The sequence below is a fragment of the Gymnoscopelus braueri genome (assembly GCF_963280865.1).
Source record: "Gymnoscopelus braueri genome assembly, chromosome: 19".
Lineage (NCBI taxonomy): Eukaryota > Metazoa > Chordata > Actinopteri > Myctophiformes > Myctophidae > Gymnoscopelus > Gymnoscopelus braueri.
Window position 1 is genome coordinate 35,271,920 of NC_137621.1, and position 20,583 is coordinate 35,292,502.

Here is a 20,583-nt window from a genome sequence, read left to right on the forward strand (position 1 = left end):
GTATCGCGATTTTGTATATATTCTTTTGTTCATATCTGACTTTCCTAATGTGTTTTTGTCCCAAATGGGCCGCCGTAGTGTTTACATGTTGATCACGGGTGAAATCTCGGCTTGCGAGACTTCCAGAGGGGCGCATCTCACAAAGACACTGTGGACCGTTTTCTGTCATTAGGAAAGTCAAATATGAACAAAGAAAATATATATATAAAATCGCGATAAAAATATGCGATCTAGCGCATGGACCGTCCGCTCGGGGTTTTAGCTGCGGTGGACTCGGGATGGAGTTATGACATTTTTCTACTGTACCACTCGTCCTAGGATATAATAACATCATATATAAAGGTAAGAAAAACGTGGTCCGGAATTCTCCTTTAAGAACTGGTGGGGTATATTCCAAAGGAAAAGAGATTCCTATAGCCTATCTCTGGAGCATCACAACAAACTATCTCTCTTTCAAAGACATGCTTGGGGGTACCTTGTGTTTCATAGTGAAGAAGCTTCCACCGCCAATCCCCTCCAGGGCAAAAGCCTGAATTATGGGCCATTTCTCCATCATAAACATGTCAAACTTCTGCATGTGCCCTGAAATAATAGAAGTATAATTACTTGTGCCGTATGCATAATTACACAGTAATCACTAGGTTGCCTTGAAAATAAGTGGAACAAATAAGTGGTTAGCCTACATTATATTTATAGAACCACTATGCTACTGTAGATCCACAGTAGAGTAAATGACCTCAGAGGTTTTAGATGAATGAAGTATATGATGAAACTGCAGCAGTCCTGTACCTTGGCAGCTGTAGGGCACTCCAATACGGCTGCAGTCCTGCATCATGGTGACAAAACTGGAGATTTTGAACTCCTCCGCTGCCTCTTCATCTTCATACTGTGTGTATGGAGAGGAGAGCAAACAGGTTTCAGGATCAACCGTGAATAACCTTCTACGAAAAAGGCTTTTGTTTTCAGCATTAAATGCTTTCTTTGAATGTGCCTAATATACTCTAACAGAAAACATACAATGAATAGGTCTAGTATATCACTTATCTTAGTATAGGAGTTCCTAATTTTCACTGTATTTGTTTAAATCAAGTTATTCTTTCTGTGAGCAAAATGTTATCAAATTAAAACAACAGATTCCCTCTTAAGTATGTCTATAGGATCATGTTACTGATCTTGTGATCCATGAATAGCTCTCCTTCTGTTAGCTTGAGGCACACAACAACCACAACAACAACAACAACAACAACAACACCACCACAGTAACAGCAACCAACATTACCAACCAAGATTAAAACTTAGAAATATAGAATTATTTTAAATAGAGTATTAGAGTAAAACCTCTGCATGGGTCATGCAGTAGAGATGCAGGTTCCTCCAGTGGGAAACATAGGGCAGCAGGTAGCTGAAGTTCACCGGGTTACAATACAAGTGGACGCAATCCCTCTTGATTAGCAAAATCACATCTGTTGATGACAGCAAAAATCAGAATCACTTTATTGCAAAGTAGATGGTTCATGCAAGGGATTCTTTTTGAAAAGATAAGTGTCTTAAACAATGGAGAATTATTTTGTATGTTTCTTTTTGTATTTCAAGTTATTGCATGTAAACTTCCCATGTGTATGAAATGTTTGACTTGACTTGGCTAATGTATTAGTCAATGTATTGATCAAGTGTAGTTATTATTCAATGTAATAAAAACCACAGCAAGTAAGAAAACAGTGCATGGATCTGAATGAGTCCGTCTAGCTACATACCGTCCAACACTTCTTCAGGAAACTCATCGAGAACTGGGTCCAGACTCATCTGGTTCTGTCCATATAGTCCATAGAACAGGTAGTTGGCCAGCTCACTGCAGCCTTCATTGTATCTGCTGTCAATTCCTGCAACATGATAAACTGTTATAATACATGCACTACAAATAATATGTTGCTGATTATGTGTAGTCAAGTCATTCAATTATTTTGTGTTGTGCTGTGTTGTGCTAGTGAACTAAACATGTCCCTGTGCCTGTATGGCAATACTGTAGGCCTACACATCAAGACACCTTTTATTTAGAGTTTCTGTACTTGCTGGAAAAACTCCCACTTGTAGTTAAACAAAAGTTACGTTTATCTAGATTGTGATCGTTCGTGGTAAAAATCTAATGAATATTACAGACAGTCGTGTAGATCTATTGTGGACATAGGCTATACAGTAGTATATGGAGGCAACATACCAAGACAACACAGGATGCCATCAGGAGTGGCACTGCCAGTGCCACCATCACAGAGCAGTGACTGCTGGATATGTCGCACACGAGTACAACTAAAATCAAAAAGCAAAGGGTGTCATTGTGGAACATCAGTCACAGAATGTGAAGATAATTGCAGTCAAACAACTATAGTGTGACTGTGATGTTCGCTTTGGATCAAGACTATCATAGACTTATTTTATCGATTTTGACATTTGCATATCCAGATACGAAAGTAAAAGTCAGACTCGATAAAATACATCTATGATAGTCTTGATCCAAGGCTAGCTTTGGATCAAGACTATCATAGATGTATTTTATCACACTATAGTGTGATGTTAGTAGGTTAGTTGGCATGTGATATATTAATCTGAAACTGGCGCTGGCAGACAACAGACCAACAGCTGGCGTTATTATTAGTGAATTTCCGTTATTTGGCACAAATTAAATGGGTATTTAGCTAGACAATTATTACAGTGGTTTTCAAAGTTTGTCATGTCAAGGACCCCTAAATGCATGTGTGTTTGGCCGTAGACCCCAATCTGAATAGATGATGTGACAAGGAACCCATACAAGATTTGTGGTGTTAAAAATGTCAAAGAAATATTCAAACTGAATTTTGAAAATAGCTGATGCATATAGGGCCCTGGGGGTCCCCGGACCGGCGGACCCCACTTTGAGAGCCCATGAATTAGACCACGGACAACCATTAACTCTGAGTGTAAAATTTCATTTGTACACTCTCATTTGTACACTCTCAGAGTTATTACACCCACATAAGGGTCCATTTGGTTCCTCAAACTATCCATCATTTATCTGGGGAGTGGGGACGGCCTGGAAGGAACCCCCTCAGCCTCAATGACCCCTGGCGGTCCCCAGACCCCACTTTGAGAACCACCGAATTAGTAAATTAATGTGAACAAACAACAGTCAGTATTGGATTCCGTCCGAGGTGACACCATCAACGGACAGCTGTAAGCGCTAACATTAGCTTGGCTAGCTATAGCCAGTCTTATCGTCGCGTCGTTTCCCATTAACACAATAAATCGACGTTACCTTACAGCCGGGCTCATTGACGGGTATTTCCCGTTAACTCTCCGTATACCCGCCGCCATTGTATGTATGTGTTGCTACGGGTGTGTTTAATTTGTGTTTTCAAGCCGAACAGCGCAATTTTCAAGCCGAAAACATCCCTTCCATCATCAGTGGCCTTCTTGCACCCTGGAGAACGTCTACACACACAGGATAGCGTAGCAACCAGTGTTGCCAGGTTTTGTGAGAGAAATAAGCAACCCCCCTGGCCCCTCTCTGAAAACAAGACCAAGAGAAGCGAGCCCTTTAAACATATACATTGGCTATTTGAAAATAGCTATTTGAAAATAGCCAATCTACAAGCTCACAACGAGGCGTGATGCGACGCGTTGTGAGCTTGTAGATCTGCTATTTTCAAAAAAATCTTGAAGAAAATTTGAAAGACATTTTAAGTTAAAATGATTAATATAACAACACAGATAACAACACAAATCTTGCATGGGGGTCCCTGGCATGAAATGTTTTCAGATTGCAGACCAATATATATCAATTTGGGTGCCCTTGACTTGAAAATGAATCACTGGTTTAAACAGCATTAGGAAACAAGCCCAAATAAGCAACTACACAAGCTCAAAACCCGCAACCCGCGCAACCAAGCGACTACAGAAAAACAAACCCAAAATCACTTATAATAAGTGGATATGGCAACCTTGGTAGCAACGGACTGAACCATTCTATATAGGGATGTTTTACAATACCATACGACTAGTTTGGTAAATCTTACATAGTATAATATATTTTTATTGACAATTCAATGCGTTTTTTTTTTGTAAACTATAATTCAACGCCGAGATATCATTTGTCTTTTCATAATCAAAAATGAATTACACGGTATATGATATCTCCCCCTTTTTTCTCGTGGTAAAGTCTTCTTTAGATTCGCTTTGACAGCAGCAACACCGTCACAACGATGGTGCAATCCTGTAGTAATCTCTGCCTCCTCGACCCCGCCCCCTGCAAAAAAAACTAATCATAGCTGCTTAATACAATCTTAATTACTTCCACCTTCGCTTTACGAATGCACTTTCAAGCAAATTGGTATAGACTGAGGCCTACTACTTTATTTCCACTGTATTTGTTTTGTGATGATGGCGTCATGACGACGATGATGACAATGATGACGACAACAATGATGATGATAGTAATAATAGTACAAAATAAAAATAATATATAATAATAATAGGTAACAATAATAATAATAGAGCTAATAATAATAATAACAATAATACTATTACTTATAATAATAACAATAATAATAATAACTAGAAAAAGTGCTCCTCAGAGCACAGGTCTCCACCAGCTCAGGTAGAATCGGCCACCTGGTGGCGCTATAACAGGCCCATGTGAATAATTTGGGGCAGAGGTTCACAACAGCTCCGTTCCGGTAGCAAATATAACACATCCGGTTTCTGAGCTAGCAAATATAAGGTTTCCGGTTGCCTTCAAAGTAAGAGCATCGCATTTAATGTTTTATGAAAGACATACATGCATTTCGAAAAAGACATTTATACAGTGGTGGAAAGTAACTAAGTACATGTAATCAATTACTGTACTATGCATTTTGAAAAATACACGTATACAGTGGTGGAAAGTAACTAAGTACTACTCCACTACATTTCAGAGGCAGATATTATACTAGTTACTTGTTACTTTGTATATTTTTGATTATAATTACAAGACCACTTCAGCCCTATTTAAACTTTGGAAATTTGAAAATAGCCGATCTACAAGCAAAAGATTTTTATATTTATACAAGACCACTTCAGCCCTATTTAAACTTTGGCAATTTGAAAATAGCCGATCTACAAGCAAATATTTGCATATTTAATTACATTTTGATACCAGTAATTTTACTTAATTACATTTAGAATTTACATTTACATTACATTTAGAGTTCTCAAACTTCCTCCCAACTATTCCAATATGGTCAGATCTACTCTCAGGTGATTTGCAGCGATTCTCTGGAGCCTATGCTGCACAAATAAACCATGGTAAGAAAAGCACAGCTATTAGTGAGGCCATGTTCAAAAACACAAAAGTGTTGCTTTTACGAAATGAGAAACACAGAATTGACGAATGTATACAGCGCATACGCTCACTATACAAGCAGTCAGCCATAGATTTCATTGCCAAAGTAGGCTACAGGATATCACAGGCATCACAGCGTCCACACCCACCACCTGTAGAAGAGTGGAACAAAAAGAGAACTCTGCCGCCACAGCTGAGACGCTCTTATCAAAATAAGCCACAAGCAAATTCAAAGATTTTCTTACAAAATGACAGCTCAGCAAGTGTGCCAGACAAAACAAAGGCACAAAACAGAGGCACAAATGAGGAAATATGCAATAGTATATGCAGGTTTGCAAATAATGAGAGTAATTGTTGGCTAAATGCAACCCTACAATCGATACTGCATCTGCAAGTAGTACAAGATAAATTGAAACAGTTGACACCTACTTATATGGTTGCGATGTCATCAATGCCAGGGAATTTAGCAGCTCTCATCCAAGCGTTTTTTCAAAATCCAGGGCACACATTTGATGCTAAAACAATCCATGGTGTCACTCAAGAATTAGTCAAGAGCATCCCAGCGTTGTCCTTGTCAATGCACAATGACCCACTAGATTTGATACACAAATTATTAATCTGGTTGCATGATTGTAGTGTCCAAACAACTGCTATGGCAAAACATACAGACATCTGTAAAAAATGTGCATCGAAAGTTGAAAGCATTTCATGCGCGCCTACTGTTTTTGCATTACCGCTGACACAGAAATGTGAGTCCCTCAATTCTCTTTTCGAACACACAATCATGGAAGGTGAAGGTCAACAGAGATGTACAGCATGTGGTTCAGAAATGAAGAGACAAATATGTTGGATTGATGCTCCTGATGTCATTACTCTTTCTGTGTCCCGTGTTGATAATGGTGGGACGGTGCTCCACACGCCTGTAGTCCCATCTGATATAATCGAAATTCCCATTCGTGACAGCAGTAAAATTAAGTATAAGTTGGGCTCAATCATTTGTCATGTAGGCTCAGTGGCCAAAGCCGGACACTTCTGGGCACATTTGCTTTATGACAATGTTGTAATTAGAGCAGATGATACAAATATAAACATCCTTCAACCAGCAAATGCATTGCAAATGGCAAAACCACATGGGTACATTTATTTCTATGTGAAATGTAATGATGCATCACTTAATGCTGTTATCACAATAGAGGACAATTTGGAAGATATTGGCCATGGTGTGGATGTGTTTTTTTGCAATGAAAGACCAAATCACAATATGTGTGAAGCCATACCATTACCAATACTAACATTTCTAAAACAGACATCTGCTTTCCAAAAATGTCACACACGGCTTGCAGCAGCAGCAGCAGCAGCGCAGTCCCCAGCATTGTTTAAAAGAGCGCTTGAGAAACTTGCCAACACTCAGGTGGTGTCATTAGTGTCTCGGCAATTTTCTATGACAGACGTGTACCACATATTAAACAGCTTTGTGAATGACACACTTGGGGCTCCTTTCCTTGGAAATGACCTGCTTTGCCTTAAAAGTCTTGGTCGCTATATTTGTACTCAATGTGGTGACCAGGCCGTACCATCTAGAAAGAACATATCAGAACTCATAGTGCAGCCACTTGAAGTGTCACAAAAAGGCATCTTGGACACAGTTGCCAAAATATGTTCTGCTCAACTTGACCAATGTGAAACATGTAAGCAGGACTTAAGCTTATCAACCTATCAAGTAATTCACAGCCCACAGACTTTACTTCTCCTGCTAAGATCTGGTGCAGAAATTCCCAAAACGTTCACTCTCTCCTGTCTGTACCACCAAAATGATTATGCTGTGTCCAGCATTTGTGCATTTTTTGACAAGTCACCATATGTGTCATTGTACACGTGTAAAGACCAGCAATGGCATATCATGACAAAAGCATCCAATGACACAGCAGGCTATACCTTTGAGCTGATGCTAAAAATACTGACCACAGCTAGTTGCTTTGTCGTGTCATACGAGAAAACTAATAGTGTGAAACTAATCAACTTTCAGCAGGTCGAACAAAAACATAAATGCACAGACAGATGCAAACAACACAAGCAGACAAGGGCTAGAAAAGGGAGATCCATTCCAACGGCAGCTGTGGAGAATAACGAGTGGCTGAGTGATAAGATGATCGATGAGTACCATAAGCTCTTGCTTTCGAGTGTTGAAAGAAAAAAAATGCATTTATTTGTCCCAGCACTTTTGTAAGCCAACAGTTACAGAGTTTTTGGTGTGATGACATCAGTGTCCTCCCAGATGTACCACGAGCATCACGCAATTGGTGGAACTACGAGTTGGTGATATTGCCCGTCAACGCAAATAAGTCCCATTGGGGAGCCATCGCGGTAGATTTCACCAAAAAGACAGTGAATGGTGATGTTATAGTATTAGATGTTGTGATAATGGATTCACTACGTGTGCATGAGCAAGACCTGGTTAAGGCATTTTTTCCACTGCAAAGGTACTTAGCATTACAGTACTTTGCATTGTATGGTAGAGGTATGGGCATTACATTTAGATATGAGTGTTATCACAGTTGTCCCAATTTCATAGAACAAACTGACGGCAGCAGCTGTGGTATTTTCACTTGTTTGTTTTCCAAAGCTGTTCTGTTTGATGTGAGCCTCAACACTTTCAAAAGCCACCGTGAAAAGCGAGATTGTGTTATGCATGAGTTGTCAGGCAAAAAGATATTTATCTGAGTACAAAGTTAAAGCATGTACTGTGATTTACTGTATCTTGGACAAACTACCTAAAAGGCTCTGTTGTGTCTGTTGTAGGAGAACGTCACAAATGGAGGATGCGAGGGACCAGAACTGACATGTTCCCAAGACACCAGGAGGGAACGTCATTTTGGTCTTCCTTTTTTTCCTTTAGGTTTTGATTTAATCAAATGTTTTCTTCTTTTTTTCTTTTGTCTTTGTGCTTACTGTGATCATCTAAAAACAAACATTAGAGCACAGGACTATGCAATGTTTGGACTGAGCTGGTTCTGCTTTATATACGTACATCTATCTATTGATCAATTTGTGTGTGTGTGTGTGTGTGTACAATGTTTGCACTTTAAGTTTGCTGTGTTGCACTTTTGAGTGATGTTTGCACTTCAGTATATTGCATGTTATACTTTTTTATACATTTGAGTGATGTTTGCACGTTGGTACATTGCATGTTGTACCCGTTTATTATACATTTGAGTGATCTTTGCACTTAGGTACGTTGCACGCAGTACCATTTTATACTTTTGAGTGTGGTTTGCACTTCCTAGAACTTCCACATTTTTACAGTTTTGCATGATGATTGTGTTTGAATAATGTTTGCTGTTATTAACACACACACATATAGTAAATTGATCAAATCTGTGACTACTAAACTACTAAAGTAGCCTCTCAGTCCACCTTAAGACAATTGGCAATGTTTAAAAACAAATATTGGAAAATGTATTTATATATATTCTGTTTTTGATAAATTGTACACTGTTTTATTAGTAAAGAGTAATTAAAAGGTCTTTTTTTAAACTTTCAAAGCCTGTCTGTATTCTTTTATGGTGTGGGGTTGTGTGGCCACTTGTATACACTATTGGGTTAGGGTATGGCCACTTGTATACACTATTGTCTGAAAAGGGCCCTTTTCTGACCCCTGACCTCACTGGACGTCCCGCCACTTTTTTCTACACCTTAGTGCCGCTTAGCGGAGAGTGTGGCTGTGTAGAGGGGGTCTCCCCGAACGCGTGCGTACCTCAGAAGTTCCGGCACTAAGCACCGTCTCCTGTCCAGTGTCCAATTTGTATAGGCTATGCACTGAAAAGGGCCCTTTTCTGACCCTTGACCTCACTGGACGTCCCGCCACTTTTTTTTACACCTTAGTGCCGCTTAGCGGAGAGTGTGGCTGTGTAGAGGGGGTCTCCCCGAACGCGTGCGTACCTCAGAAGTTCCGGCACTAAGCACCGTCTCCTGTCCAGTGTCCAATTTGTATAGGCTATGCACTGAAAAGGGCCCTTTTCTGACCCTTGACCTCACTGGACGTCCCGCCACTTTTTTTTACACCTTAGTGCCGCTTAGCGGAGAGTGTGGCTGTGTAGAGGGGGTCTCCCCGAACGCGTGCGTACCTCAGAAGTTCCTGCACTAAGCACCGTCTCCTGTCCAGTGTCCAATTTGTATAGGCTATGCACTGAAAAGGGCCCTTTTCTGACCCTTGACCTCACTGGACGTCCCGCCACTTTTTTTTACACCTTAGTGCCGCTTAGCGGAGAGTGTGGCTGTGTAGAGGGGGTCTCCCCGAACGCGTGCGTACCTCAGAAGTTCCGGCACTAAGCACCGTCTCCTGTCCAGTGTCCAATTTGTATAGGCTATGCACTGAAAAGGGCCCTTTTCTGACCCTTGACCTCACTGGACGTCCCGCCACTTTTTTTTACACCTTAGTGCCGCTTAGCGGAGAGTGTGGCTGTGTAGAGGGGGTCTCCCCGAACGCGTGCGTACCTCAGAAGTTCCGGCACTAAGCACCGTCTCCTGTCCAGTGTCCAATTTGTATAGGCTATGCACTGAAAAGGGCATAGCGTGATTAGTTCTGACCCTTGACCTCACTGGACGTCCCGCCACTTTTTTTTACACCTTAGTGCCGCTTAGCGGAGAGTGTGGCTGTGTAGAGGGGGTCTCCCCGAACGCGTGCGTACCTCAGAAGTTCCGGCACTAAGCACCGTCTCCTGTCCAGTGTCCAATTTGTATAGGCTATGCACTGAAAAGGGCCCTTTTCTGACCCTTGACCTCACTGGACGTCCCGCCACTTTTTTTTACACCTTAGTGCCGCTTAGCGGAGAGTGTGGCTGTGTAGAGGGGGTCTCCCCGAACGCGTGCGTACCTCAGAAGTTCCTGCACTAAGCACCGTCTCCTGTCCAGTGTCCAATTTGTATAGGCTATGCACTGAAAAGGGCCCTTTTCTGACCCTTGACCTCACTGGACGTCCCGCCACTTTTTTTTACACCTTAGTGCCGCTTAGCGGAGAGTGTGGCTGTGTAGAGGGGGTCTCCCCGAACGCGTGCGTACCTCAGAAGCACCGTCTCCTGTCCAGTGTCCAATTTGTATAGGCTATGCACTCCTTTGAACAGCATCTATCAATTTAGATAAATAATTAATGTTTTAAATCCGTTTTTGTTACACAGAAACATAATATGTGATATATAGCTTCGTTTAAATGCTTAATTTATAGTTTTAATGTGCAAATGAACCGTTTTTCAATGGTTTTCAATGGTTTCTTTTTACTCTAGAGGGTACTCTTATTCTGAAGAGATCGTCCACCGGAAGTCTTATATTTGCTCCGTTATATTTGCTGACTGAACACTGCTCACAACAGGCATCCAGGGAGTGTGTGTTCAAAGTTTTGCCAGTGACAGACAGAAGGACGGACGGACGGACAGGGTAAAAAACATACTCTCTTGCCATGCCAAACCCCAGCATCCTTATTGTGGGGATGGCTTTTGCAGAAAATAGCAGATCATCACAACGCGTGGCGTTGTGAGATTGTCGATCTGCTATTTTCAGCGAATATATATATACAGTATAGAGCCCTGAGGTACTCCGGTCAACCATATGGGGCAGATAATAGCAGATTTTCCTGCAAGGAAAATAGCAGATTGCTGAAAATAGCAGATCGACAAGCTCACAACAACGCATCGCAGCGTGGTGCGTTCTGAGCTTGTCGTTCTGAGCTTGTCGATCTGCTATTTTCAGCGAAAGTTTTTCCCACAATAACAGAAAACAGAAAAGACACTAATATAGAGCAGAGCACTGAGGCTCAACCATATGGGGTTTAAGTGGTTAAATGCCTGAAATGGACAATTTGTTCCAGATAAAAAAAAGAAAAGAAAAACAACACGTCTACAGAAACAATCACAGGATGTCTGTGTGATTAGTTCTGTTGTGGAGTAGGCTCTGACCTGATGTGTTATGGAAAGTAAACAGCCTAGCAGGAACAAAATTAAATGCCCCTGAACTTACATTTTTATAACATGGTGTCAAATATGTGACTCAAATGGATTTCAAATTTGTATTTGACTATTATTGGCTATTTGGTAAATTCCAAGCAAGGTTGTCCCCTAATCCCTACTGTGTCTCTCTTCCTGTGTGTGTGTGTGTGTGTGTGTGTGTGTGTGTGTGTGTGTGTGTGTGTGTGTGTGTGTGTGTGTGTGTGCGTGTGCGTGTGTGTGTGTGTGTGTGTGAGCAGGAAGCACTTTAAATTTTAGCACCAGTTTCAGAACAAGATAATCCAGTTTTTGGAGATCAGATTCATCTAAACAAGGAACTTAAGCCACACTTGGAACAGAGTCAGCAGAGGACACACAGTAAGTAGCAATGCAATGAATTTTAGGGATAAGTCTCGTATTCATGTTTATGTTGTCATGTTTATCTTTCATGTTTCATGGTACATATTGTAATGCCCTGGCAGTTATTTGTTGTATATTGGAGTTTGGCAGTGTTGCATAAAAAAGGATAATGTTAATATGGGAAAATCAAGTAATCCATTTCTATATGTAGATGCTATAAAATACATTATAATTATAATATATAATATAGTATCTACATGCCTATATTTACATTACAGTAATCCTTTTTATTGTTGATATACCCGGTACATACATGACTACTATATGCCCATTTTACGGTGATCGATTGCACATTATATTTATTTATGTCCAGTCACTCCAAGTACAGGCAGCCAGGTCAGCCCTTAGGTCATATTTATATTTATATTATTAGCCTCATAAGTTAACATACAGTAATAGTATTTTTTTGTCCAAATTGTGATATCTGGTTAACTCTATACTCCTAGCACTGCTGATTCACCCTGCCTTATTGCCCATGTCCTCAGCCTTTCAGAATGCTTGTTTACATAATCTAAAAATAATCAAAGAGATGACTTAGGCAGATATGATTTTGTAATGTAACAAGCATTCTGATAGGCTGAGGACATGGGCAGTGTTAGGAGAGTAGTAGCAGTCCACCTTAAGACAATTGGCAATGTTTAAAAACAAATATTGGAAAATGTATTTATATATATTCTGTTTTTGATAAATTGTACACTGTTTTATTAGTAAAGAGTAATTAAAAGGTCTTTTTTTAAACTTTCAAAGCCTGTCTGTATTCTTTTATGGTGTGGGGTTGTGTGGCCACTTGTATACACTATTGGGTTAGGGTATGGCCACTTGTATACACTATTGTCTGAAAAGGGCCCTTTTCTGACCCCTGACCTCACTGGACGTCCCGCCACTTTTTTCTACACCTTAGTGCCGCTTAGCGGAGAGTGTGGCTGTGTAGAGGGGGTCTCCCCGAACGCGTGCGTACCTCAGAAGTTCCGGCACTAAGCACCGTCTCCTGTCCAGTGTCCAATTTGTATAGGCTATGCACTGAAAAGGGCCCTTTTCTGACCCTTGACCTCACTGGACGTCCCGCCACTTTTTTTTACACCTTAGTGCCGCTTAGCGGAGAGTGTGGCTGTGTAGAGGGGGTCTCCCCGAACGCGTGCGTACCTCAGAAGTTCCGGCACTAAGCACCGTCTCCTGTCCAGTGTCCAATTTGTATAGGCTATGCACTGAAAAGGGCCCTTTTCTGACCCTTGACCTCACTGGACGTCCCGCCACTTTTTTTTACACCTTAGTGCCGCTTAGCGGAGAGTGTGGCTGTGTAGAGGGGGTCTCCCCGAACGCGTGCGTACCTCAGAAGTTCCTGCACTAAGCACCGTCTCCTGTCCAGTGTCCAATTTGTATAGGCTATGCACTGAAAAGGGCCCTTTTCTGACCCTTGACCTCACTGGACGTCCCGCCACTTTTTTTTACACCTTAGTGCCGCTTAGCGGAGAGTGTGGCTGTGTAGAGGGGGTCTCCCCGAACGCGTGCGTACCTCAGAAGTTCCGGCACTAAGCACCGTCTCCTGTCCAGTGTCCAATTTGTATAGGCTATGCACTGAAAAGGGCCCTTTTCTGACCCTTGACCTCACTGGACGTCCCGCCACTTTTTTTTACACCTTAGTGCCGCTTAGCGGAGAGTGTGGCTGTGTAGAGGGGGTCTCCCCGAACGCGTGCGTACCTCAGAAGTTCCGGCACTAAGCACCGTCTCCTGTCCAGTGTCCAATTTGTATAGGCTATGCACTGAAAAGGGCATAGCGTGATTAGTTCTGACCCTTGACCTCACTGGACGTCCCGCCACTTTTTTTTACACCTTAGTGCCGCTTAGCGGAGAGTGTGGCTGTGTAGAGGGGGTCTCCCCGAACGCGTGCGTACCTCAGAAGTTCCGGCACTAAGCACCGTCTCCTGTCCAGTGTCCAATTTGTATAGGCTATGCACTGAAAAGGGCCCTTTTCTGACCCTTGACCTCACTGGACGTCCCGCCACTTTTTTTTACACCTTAGTGCCGCTTAGCGGAGAGTGTGGCTGTGTAGAGGGGGTCTCCCCGAACGCGTGCGTACCTCAGAAGTTCCTGCACTAAGCACCGTCTCCTGTCCAGTGTCCAATTTGTATAGGCTATGCACTGAAAAGGGCCCTTTTCTGACCCTTGACCTCACTGGACGTCCCGCCACTTTTTTTTACACCTTAGTGCCGCTTAGCGGAGAGTGTGGCTGTGTAGAGGGGGTCTCCCCGAACGCGTGCGTACCTCAGAAGCACCGTCTCCTGTCCAGTGTCCAATTTGTATAGGCTATGCACTCCTTTGAACAGCATCTATCAATTTAGATAAATAATTAATGTTTTAAATCCGTTTTTGTTACACAGAAACATAATATGTGATATATAGCTTCGTTTAAATGCTTAATTTATAGTTTTAATGTGCAAATGAACCGTTTTTCAATGGTTTTCAATGGTTTCTTTTTACTCTAGAGGGTACTCTTATTCTGAAGAGATCGTCCACCGGAAGTCTTATATTTGCTCCGTTATATTTGCTGACTGAACACTGCTCACAACAGGCATCCAGGGAGTGTGTGTTCAAAGTTTTGCCAGTGACAGACAGAAGGACGGACGGACAGGGTAAAAAACATACTCTCTTGCCATGCCAAACCCCAGCATCCTTATTGTGGGGATGGCTTTTGCAGAAAATAGCAGATCATCACAACGCGTGGCGTTGTGAGATTGTCGATCTGCTATTTTCAGCGAATATATATATACAGTATAGAGCCCTGAGGTACTCCGGTCAACCATATGGGGCAGATAATAGCAGATTTTCCTGCAAGGAAAATAGCAGATTGCTGAAAATAGCAGATCGACAAGCTCACAACAACGCATCGCAGCGTGGTGCGTTCTGAGCTTGTCGATCTGCTATTTTCAGCGAAAGTTTTTCCCACAATAACAGAAAACAGAAAAGACACTAATATAGAGCAGAGCACTGAGGCTCAACCATATGGGGTTTAAGTGGTTAAATGCCTGAAATGGACAATTTGTTCCAGATAAAAAAAAGAAAAGAAAAACAACACGTCTACAGAAACAATCACAGGATGTCTGTGTGATTAGTTCTGTTGTGGAGTAGGCTCTGACCTGATGTGTTATGGAAAGTAAACAGCCTAGCAGGAACAAAATTAAATGCCCCTGAACTTACATTTTTATAACATGGTGTCAAATATGTGACTCAAATGGATTTCAAATTTGTATTTGACTATTATTGGCTATTTGGTAAATTCCAAGCAAGGTTGTCCCCTAATCCCTACTGTGTCTCTCTTCCTGTGTGTGTGTGTGTGTGTGTGTGTGTGTGTGTGTGTGTGTGTGTGTGTGTGTGTGTGTGTGTGTGTGTGTGTGTGTGTGCGTGTGCGTGTGTGTGTGTGTGTGTGTGAGCAGGAAGCACTTTAAATTTTAGCACCAGTTTCAGAACAAGATAATCCAGTTTTTGGAGATCAGATTCATCTAAACAAGGAACTTAAGCCACACTTGGAACAGAGTCAGCAGAGGACACACAGTAAGTAGCAATGCAATGAATTTTAGGGATAAGTCTCGTATTCATGTTTATGTTGTCATGTTTATCTTTCATGTTTCATGGTACATATTGTAATGCCCTGGCAGTTATTTGTTGTATATTGGAGTTTGGCAGTGTTGCATAAAAAAGGATAATGTTAATATGGGAAAATCAAGTAATCCATTTCTATATGTAGATGCTATAAAATACATTATAATTATAATATATAATATAGTATCTACATGCCTATATTTACATTACAGTAATCCTTTTTATTGTTGATATACCCGGTACATACATGACTACTATATGCCCATTTTACGGTGATCGATTGCACATTATATTTATTTATGTCCAGTCACTCCAAGTACAGGCAGCCAGGTCAGCCCTTAGGTCATATTTATATTTATATTATTAGCCTCATAAGTTAACATACAGTAATAGTATTTTTTTGTCCAAATTGTGATATCTGGTTAACTCTATACTCCTAGCACTGCTGATTCACCCTGCCTTATTGCCCATGTCCTCAGCCTTTCAGAATGCTTGTTTACATAATCTAAAAATAATCAAAGAGATGACTTAGGCAGATATGATTTTGTAATGTAACAAGCATTCTGATAGGCTGAGGACATGGGCAGTGTTAGGAGAGTAGTTAGGCAGATATAAATAAAGGCAGATAAATATTTCTCATAATTGCCAGTCAAAAGATTACTTAGGTAGAGAGTAATTATTTTATCAATTCTTTGCTGAAAACCTTAAAATATGACTTAGGCAATTATGCTACAGTATAAGGATAACAATATGGTGTTTTTGTTAGTGATAGAACGCACCTCTATTTCCACCTATTGGACAATATGCACAAATGACCAGCCCAAGTGCTGAGGGCCAGGTCAGATGCTAAGTCATCATTATACTGTCTTTTATATTATATTGTTACCCTATTTTGTTACTTTTTCTGTACTTGTTCTCTTACCTGTATAAATGTTTTATCCTTACTTTGGTGATGCTAGCTAATTTCTCTCAGAATCAATAAAGGACTATTACATTACATTATTCAGCTTGAGTATTCCAGTAGATTATAGTACGCCTGCTATTTACAAATGTACACTTTTACATTTTAACAGACATTTTAAATGACATTCCCATCCATAACAGTTTACAACATGTGCAACCATAGATTGTGTAACCCAGCGTTATGTAGAGAGCGAGTTGCGTCACTAGCATAGACTCCCATTTAAGAATGGAATGCGGAAATGCTCGTTCTATCTCAATGAGGAAGTTCCAATGTTTGGAACTACAGGAGGCAACACCCCGCTTTGTGGCGAGATCAAAGCATGACGCAACTCTCTCTCTATATAACGCTGGTGTAACCAACACACAGAAAGGAGAACATGAGTAAGGATGGGTGGGAGGGTTACAGTGGTTTTCTTTAAAGCAGGTTATTAGTATCCTCCAGTGTGTTACGTTTTGAAAATAACCTTTCCGAATTTGGGCCTAATCATCATTACAATGTTGCATTGCAGACAGAACAGTTGAAATGAAGCAGATGATGGTGGTCGTGTCCATGGAGGAGGAGTGGTCTACCTTGAAATCTCTCCTGCAGGAGAGCTACATAGATAAAGGCCAGCAGCCCTCGTTCAGTTCAACGGGACCGGTTGAAGTCTGTGACCTGATAGTGGCCTCCAGATCAGTAAGCTTTCACTGCGCTGTTTTAAAACAAGACATGACAGAGGAAGGCATCGGTCAGGCATTGGATAGCTGCTTCAAGTCTTGCCATCAGGGTGTCAGTACATTTCTTCTGCTGATCCAAGGTGGACGTTACACGAAGAGGGAGAGAAGAATAATGGAGATCATGCAGGCACACTATGGGCCTGAACTGCTGAAATTCCTCATCGTTCTCTCTCTGGAGGCTGAGGCAGGGGTTGTGGTTGACATGTTAGATGACGCTCTCCTGGAGCTGATAAATGTAAGTGACGGAAGGTACTGCCGCCTCACCACAGCATCACTTGGAACAAGCGACATGCTTGTCCCACTCCTGGAGATGTTCGACTACATGTTGGCGGAGAATGGCATGAGCGGTTACACAGAGAACATGCACAGTGAAGCCGGGAGTAGGTACACAGCAGATACATCCATGAAGATACTGAAACTGAAGCTCCAAGAAGCTGAGGAGAAGGAACAGGCCTTCAAACAACTGGTCCAGAAGAGAGAGGAGGACAGGGGGAGGGAGATGCAGGGACTGAAGGCTAAGCATGCCGAGGACAGGAAGAGGGAGGCAGACGAGAAGAGCAAATATGAAACGAAGAGAGAGAGCCTGGAGGAGGCCGCGAGGAGCCATGGAGCCATGTTACAAATGCAGATGAACGCAACAAACAGTGAGATGTCTACCAAAATTAACATTTTTTTTTGTCTTTGGATAGCGTGTAGAGAGACAGGAACCTGAGAGTAGGGGGGGGGGGAGACCAGAGTAAAAATTCCCAAGATCATTTTGATGCATATAGATAGGGTAATGAATGGCTGAGATAGGTACAGGTATGAGAGAGAGAGATGACACGAGATAAGCCTATTTAAACCTATCCGTCATCAGGTCCAAATTTGAAATCTGCGCAGTTGACTGAGCCACAAAGGTGACCCTTCAAAGGAGGCTTGAAATGTCTCCTATAGGTTGTTTTTTGCCAGCTGATTTGTGTTTGGATTTAAGATTGGAGTAATTTGTAAATATAAAAGCACAAAATACCTCAATCATCTAATAGCATTTTCTGAGGTGACAAAATTATATGGACCGTTATTTTTCCTCTATCCATATTTAACATCTGGAATGTTTAAAAAGATTTGATTTACAGTACAGAGTAGCGTGTCCATTCTCCACTAGGGGGCAGTGTAGTTATATTGTACACATAGAAACAGGAATGATTGCACATACAGTAATTACTCGTACAGAATATTATCATATCTTACATGAAAAATGTATACAAAGCATTAGTGATATCGCTGATACATTATATGCATTTCATTTGATAAATAGTCAATCTAGAATATAATGGTTGTTAAAAATCTGTGATCAACAATGCCTTTAAAGTGCCCTTATGCAAATTAGTACTTCTATTGCTGCTGCTGCTGCTGCTGCTACTACTACTACTAGCCTACTTCTACAACAACTACTACTACTAGGCTACAACCACTATGACTAATAATAATATTCTGCATAATAATCATAGTAATAATAATAACAATTATTGTTATTATTATTATTAATAATAATAATAATAATAATAATAATAATAATAATAATAATTATCATCATCATCATTATATTATTGTTAGGGAATAGTAATTTTCTTCCTGTCATTATAACTGTGTTTTTTTCATTTCATATGATCTGCACACACAAGACGACAACACAAAGAAAACTTCAATCATCCTCTTGGGCCTGTCGGGCAGCGGGAAAACCTCTGCCACAAACCTCATTTCAGAGAGGGTCGGTAATCAATACTCCATCAACGAGCCTTTCCCGGAGGCCCCGCCGTCCACCTTGGCCTGTGAGAGAAAGGTGGTGCTCGCGGAGGGCAGACGGCTTATTCTGGTGGACACTCCCGAGCTGTGGGACGAGGATGGGGCTGAGAACGTGGGACAAGTGAAGGACTGTCTGGCATTGTCGCTCCCGGGCCCCCATATCTTCCTGCTGACTCTCCAGGTGGGGCGTTTCACGCAGGGAGAGAGTGAGATGCTAAGCCGCCTGCAGAAGATCTTTGGCCGAGAGTTTACGGAACACGCAATCCTCCTGTTCACACATTGCAACGACAAGCAGCACAAGGTTCAGAGTATCAATGACTATGTAGCCGGAGCCCACGCAAGTCTCCAGGATTTGGTGCGGAAGTGTGGAAGCCGCTATTACGTTCTGAATGTATGGAGGAACTCCAGAAATGTCCTAAGCTACCCTCAGGTGAAGGACCTGCTCTCGGGTGTCAACAAGCTGGTTGCCTCACACGGGGGAGGCCCGTACGTGACCAAAAGATTTCCAGTGGCGGAGCTGAAGGAGAGGAAGAGAGTGATTGAGGAAAGACTGATGTAAATGACTCTGTGATGAGTTTATTAAGGGAAGCAATTTTTGGGCCAATCAGACCAGCCCAAATTGACTGTCGGCTCACCGGGCACTGTCCCGATAAAAACAACAGTCAGTCCGTCCCTGGAGAAAATAAAGATTTTTATGCACAGTGAAAGACACATACAGAACACCAGTGTAACCCAGGTAACTAACCAAGGTAACCAGGTAACCATGGTAACCAGACAATCAGCCTGTCAATCAGTCAATCAGTATAAATGTCTGGTTACCTGGTGTCATTTCCTACCACTCCCTCCTGAGTGTTTGCAGCATGGTGTGCCTGCTGCTGCTGTGCTGTTTACTCTTATGCTCCATACTCAACGGTGAGTTAAAGTACATTGGTTCAGTGTCAATGGTTTGGTTGCTTGGTCATGGTACAAGGTACAATGTTGTGTGTTTGTACAATGTTGTGTGGTAAAATGTTGTCTGCCATTTGAAATGCTTCTGCCTTGGGCTAGTGGAGCTAGCAGTTACAAAAATGGCAGAACAACCAGGCTGAACTTGCCTTGAGAATATTTTGAGTTTAATTTTGTGTGTTATGACTTCATGTTTTGAAGTATATTTTGTATTTTATTTTCCATGAATTTATTATTTACTGAAAATCATGATAAGTATTATTTAATGAAAGTCATGATAATAAGTTTCAACAAATTATTTCATGACTTTCATTAAATAATACTTAAGTGTTATTTCATGATTTTCATTAAATAATACTTATCATGATTTTCAGTAAATAATAAATTCATGGAAAATAAAATACAAAATATACTTCAAAACATGAAGTCATAACACACAAAATTAAACTCAAAATATTCTCAAGGCAAGTTCAGCCTTGTTGATCTGCCATTTTTGTAACTGCTAGCTCCACTAGCCCAAGGCAGAAGCAGTTCAAATGGCAGACAACATTTTACCACACAACCTTGTACCATGACCAAGCAACCAAACCATTGACACTGAACCAATGTACTTTAACTCACCGTTGAGTATGAAGCATAGGAGTAAACAGCACAGCAGCAGCAGGCACACCATGCTGCAAACACTCAGGAGGGAGTGGCAGGAAATGACACCAGGTAACCAGACATTTATACTGATTGAATGATTGACAGGCTGATTGTCTGGTTACCTGGTTACCTTGGTTAGTTACCTGGGTTACACCAGCTATAATTGTTTTTCTTTCATTCTAAAGCTGT

The 20,583-nt window shown here is 41.4% G+C and overlaps 2 protein-coding genes across 2 annotated transcripts in view; one reads left to right on the forward strand and one right to left on the reverse strand.

The window, feature by feature from the left end:
- The window catches only part of dnaaf9 (dynein axonemal assembly factor 9), a 30,609-nt gene extending 27,152 nt beyond the window's left edge, over positions 1-3,457 (reverse strand). Inside the window, exons 1-6 of the mRNA XM_080413853.1 lie at positions 3,287-3,457; positions 2,216-2,304; positions 1,755-1,880; positions 1,339-1,463; positions 790-886; positions 476-582 (exon numbers count right to left, since the gene is read on the reverse strand). Of these exons, the coding sequence (XP_080269979.1) occupies positions 476-582; positions 790-886; positions 1,339-1,463; positions 1,755-1,880; positions 2,216-2,304; positions 3,287-3,345 (603 nt within the window). The 5' untranslated portion in view covers positions 3,346-3,457. The remainder of the gene's footprint in view (positions 1-475; positions 583-789; positions 887-1,338; positions 1,464-1,754; positions 1,881-2,215; positions 2,305-3,286) is intronic.
- Positions 3,458-14,288: 10,831 nt separating this feature from the next.
- On the forward strand, positions 14,289-19,707 carry LOC308074308 (uncharacterized protein). Its single transcript, XM_080413709.1, has 4 exons — positions 14,289-14,375; positions 15,177-15,294; positions 16,815-17,666; positions 18,684-19,707. Exons 3-4 carry the CDS (start codon positions 16,829-16,831, stop codon positions 19,361-19,363), a joined length of 1,518 nt encoding a protein of 505 aa, XP_080269835.1. The 5' UTR covers positions 14,289-14,375; positions 15,177-15,294; positions 16,815-16,828; the 3' UTR covers positions 19,364-19,707.
- The last annotated feature ends 876 nt before the right edge of the window (positions 19,708-20,583 follow it).

Excerpts from the sequence above, each read along its gene's own strand:
- LOC308074308 (XM_080413709.1), top strand. The coding sequence starts at position 16,829 with ATGAAGCAGATGATGGTGGTCGTGTCCATGGAGGAGGAGTGGTCTACC. Across the intron at positions 17,667-18,683 it reads GCAGATGAACGCAACAAACA|ACGACAACACAAAGAAAACT; the intron begins GTGAGATGTCTA and ends TGCACACACAAG.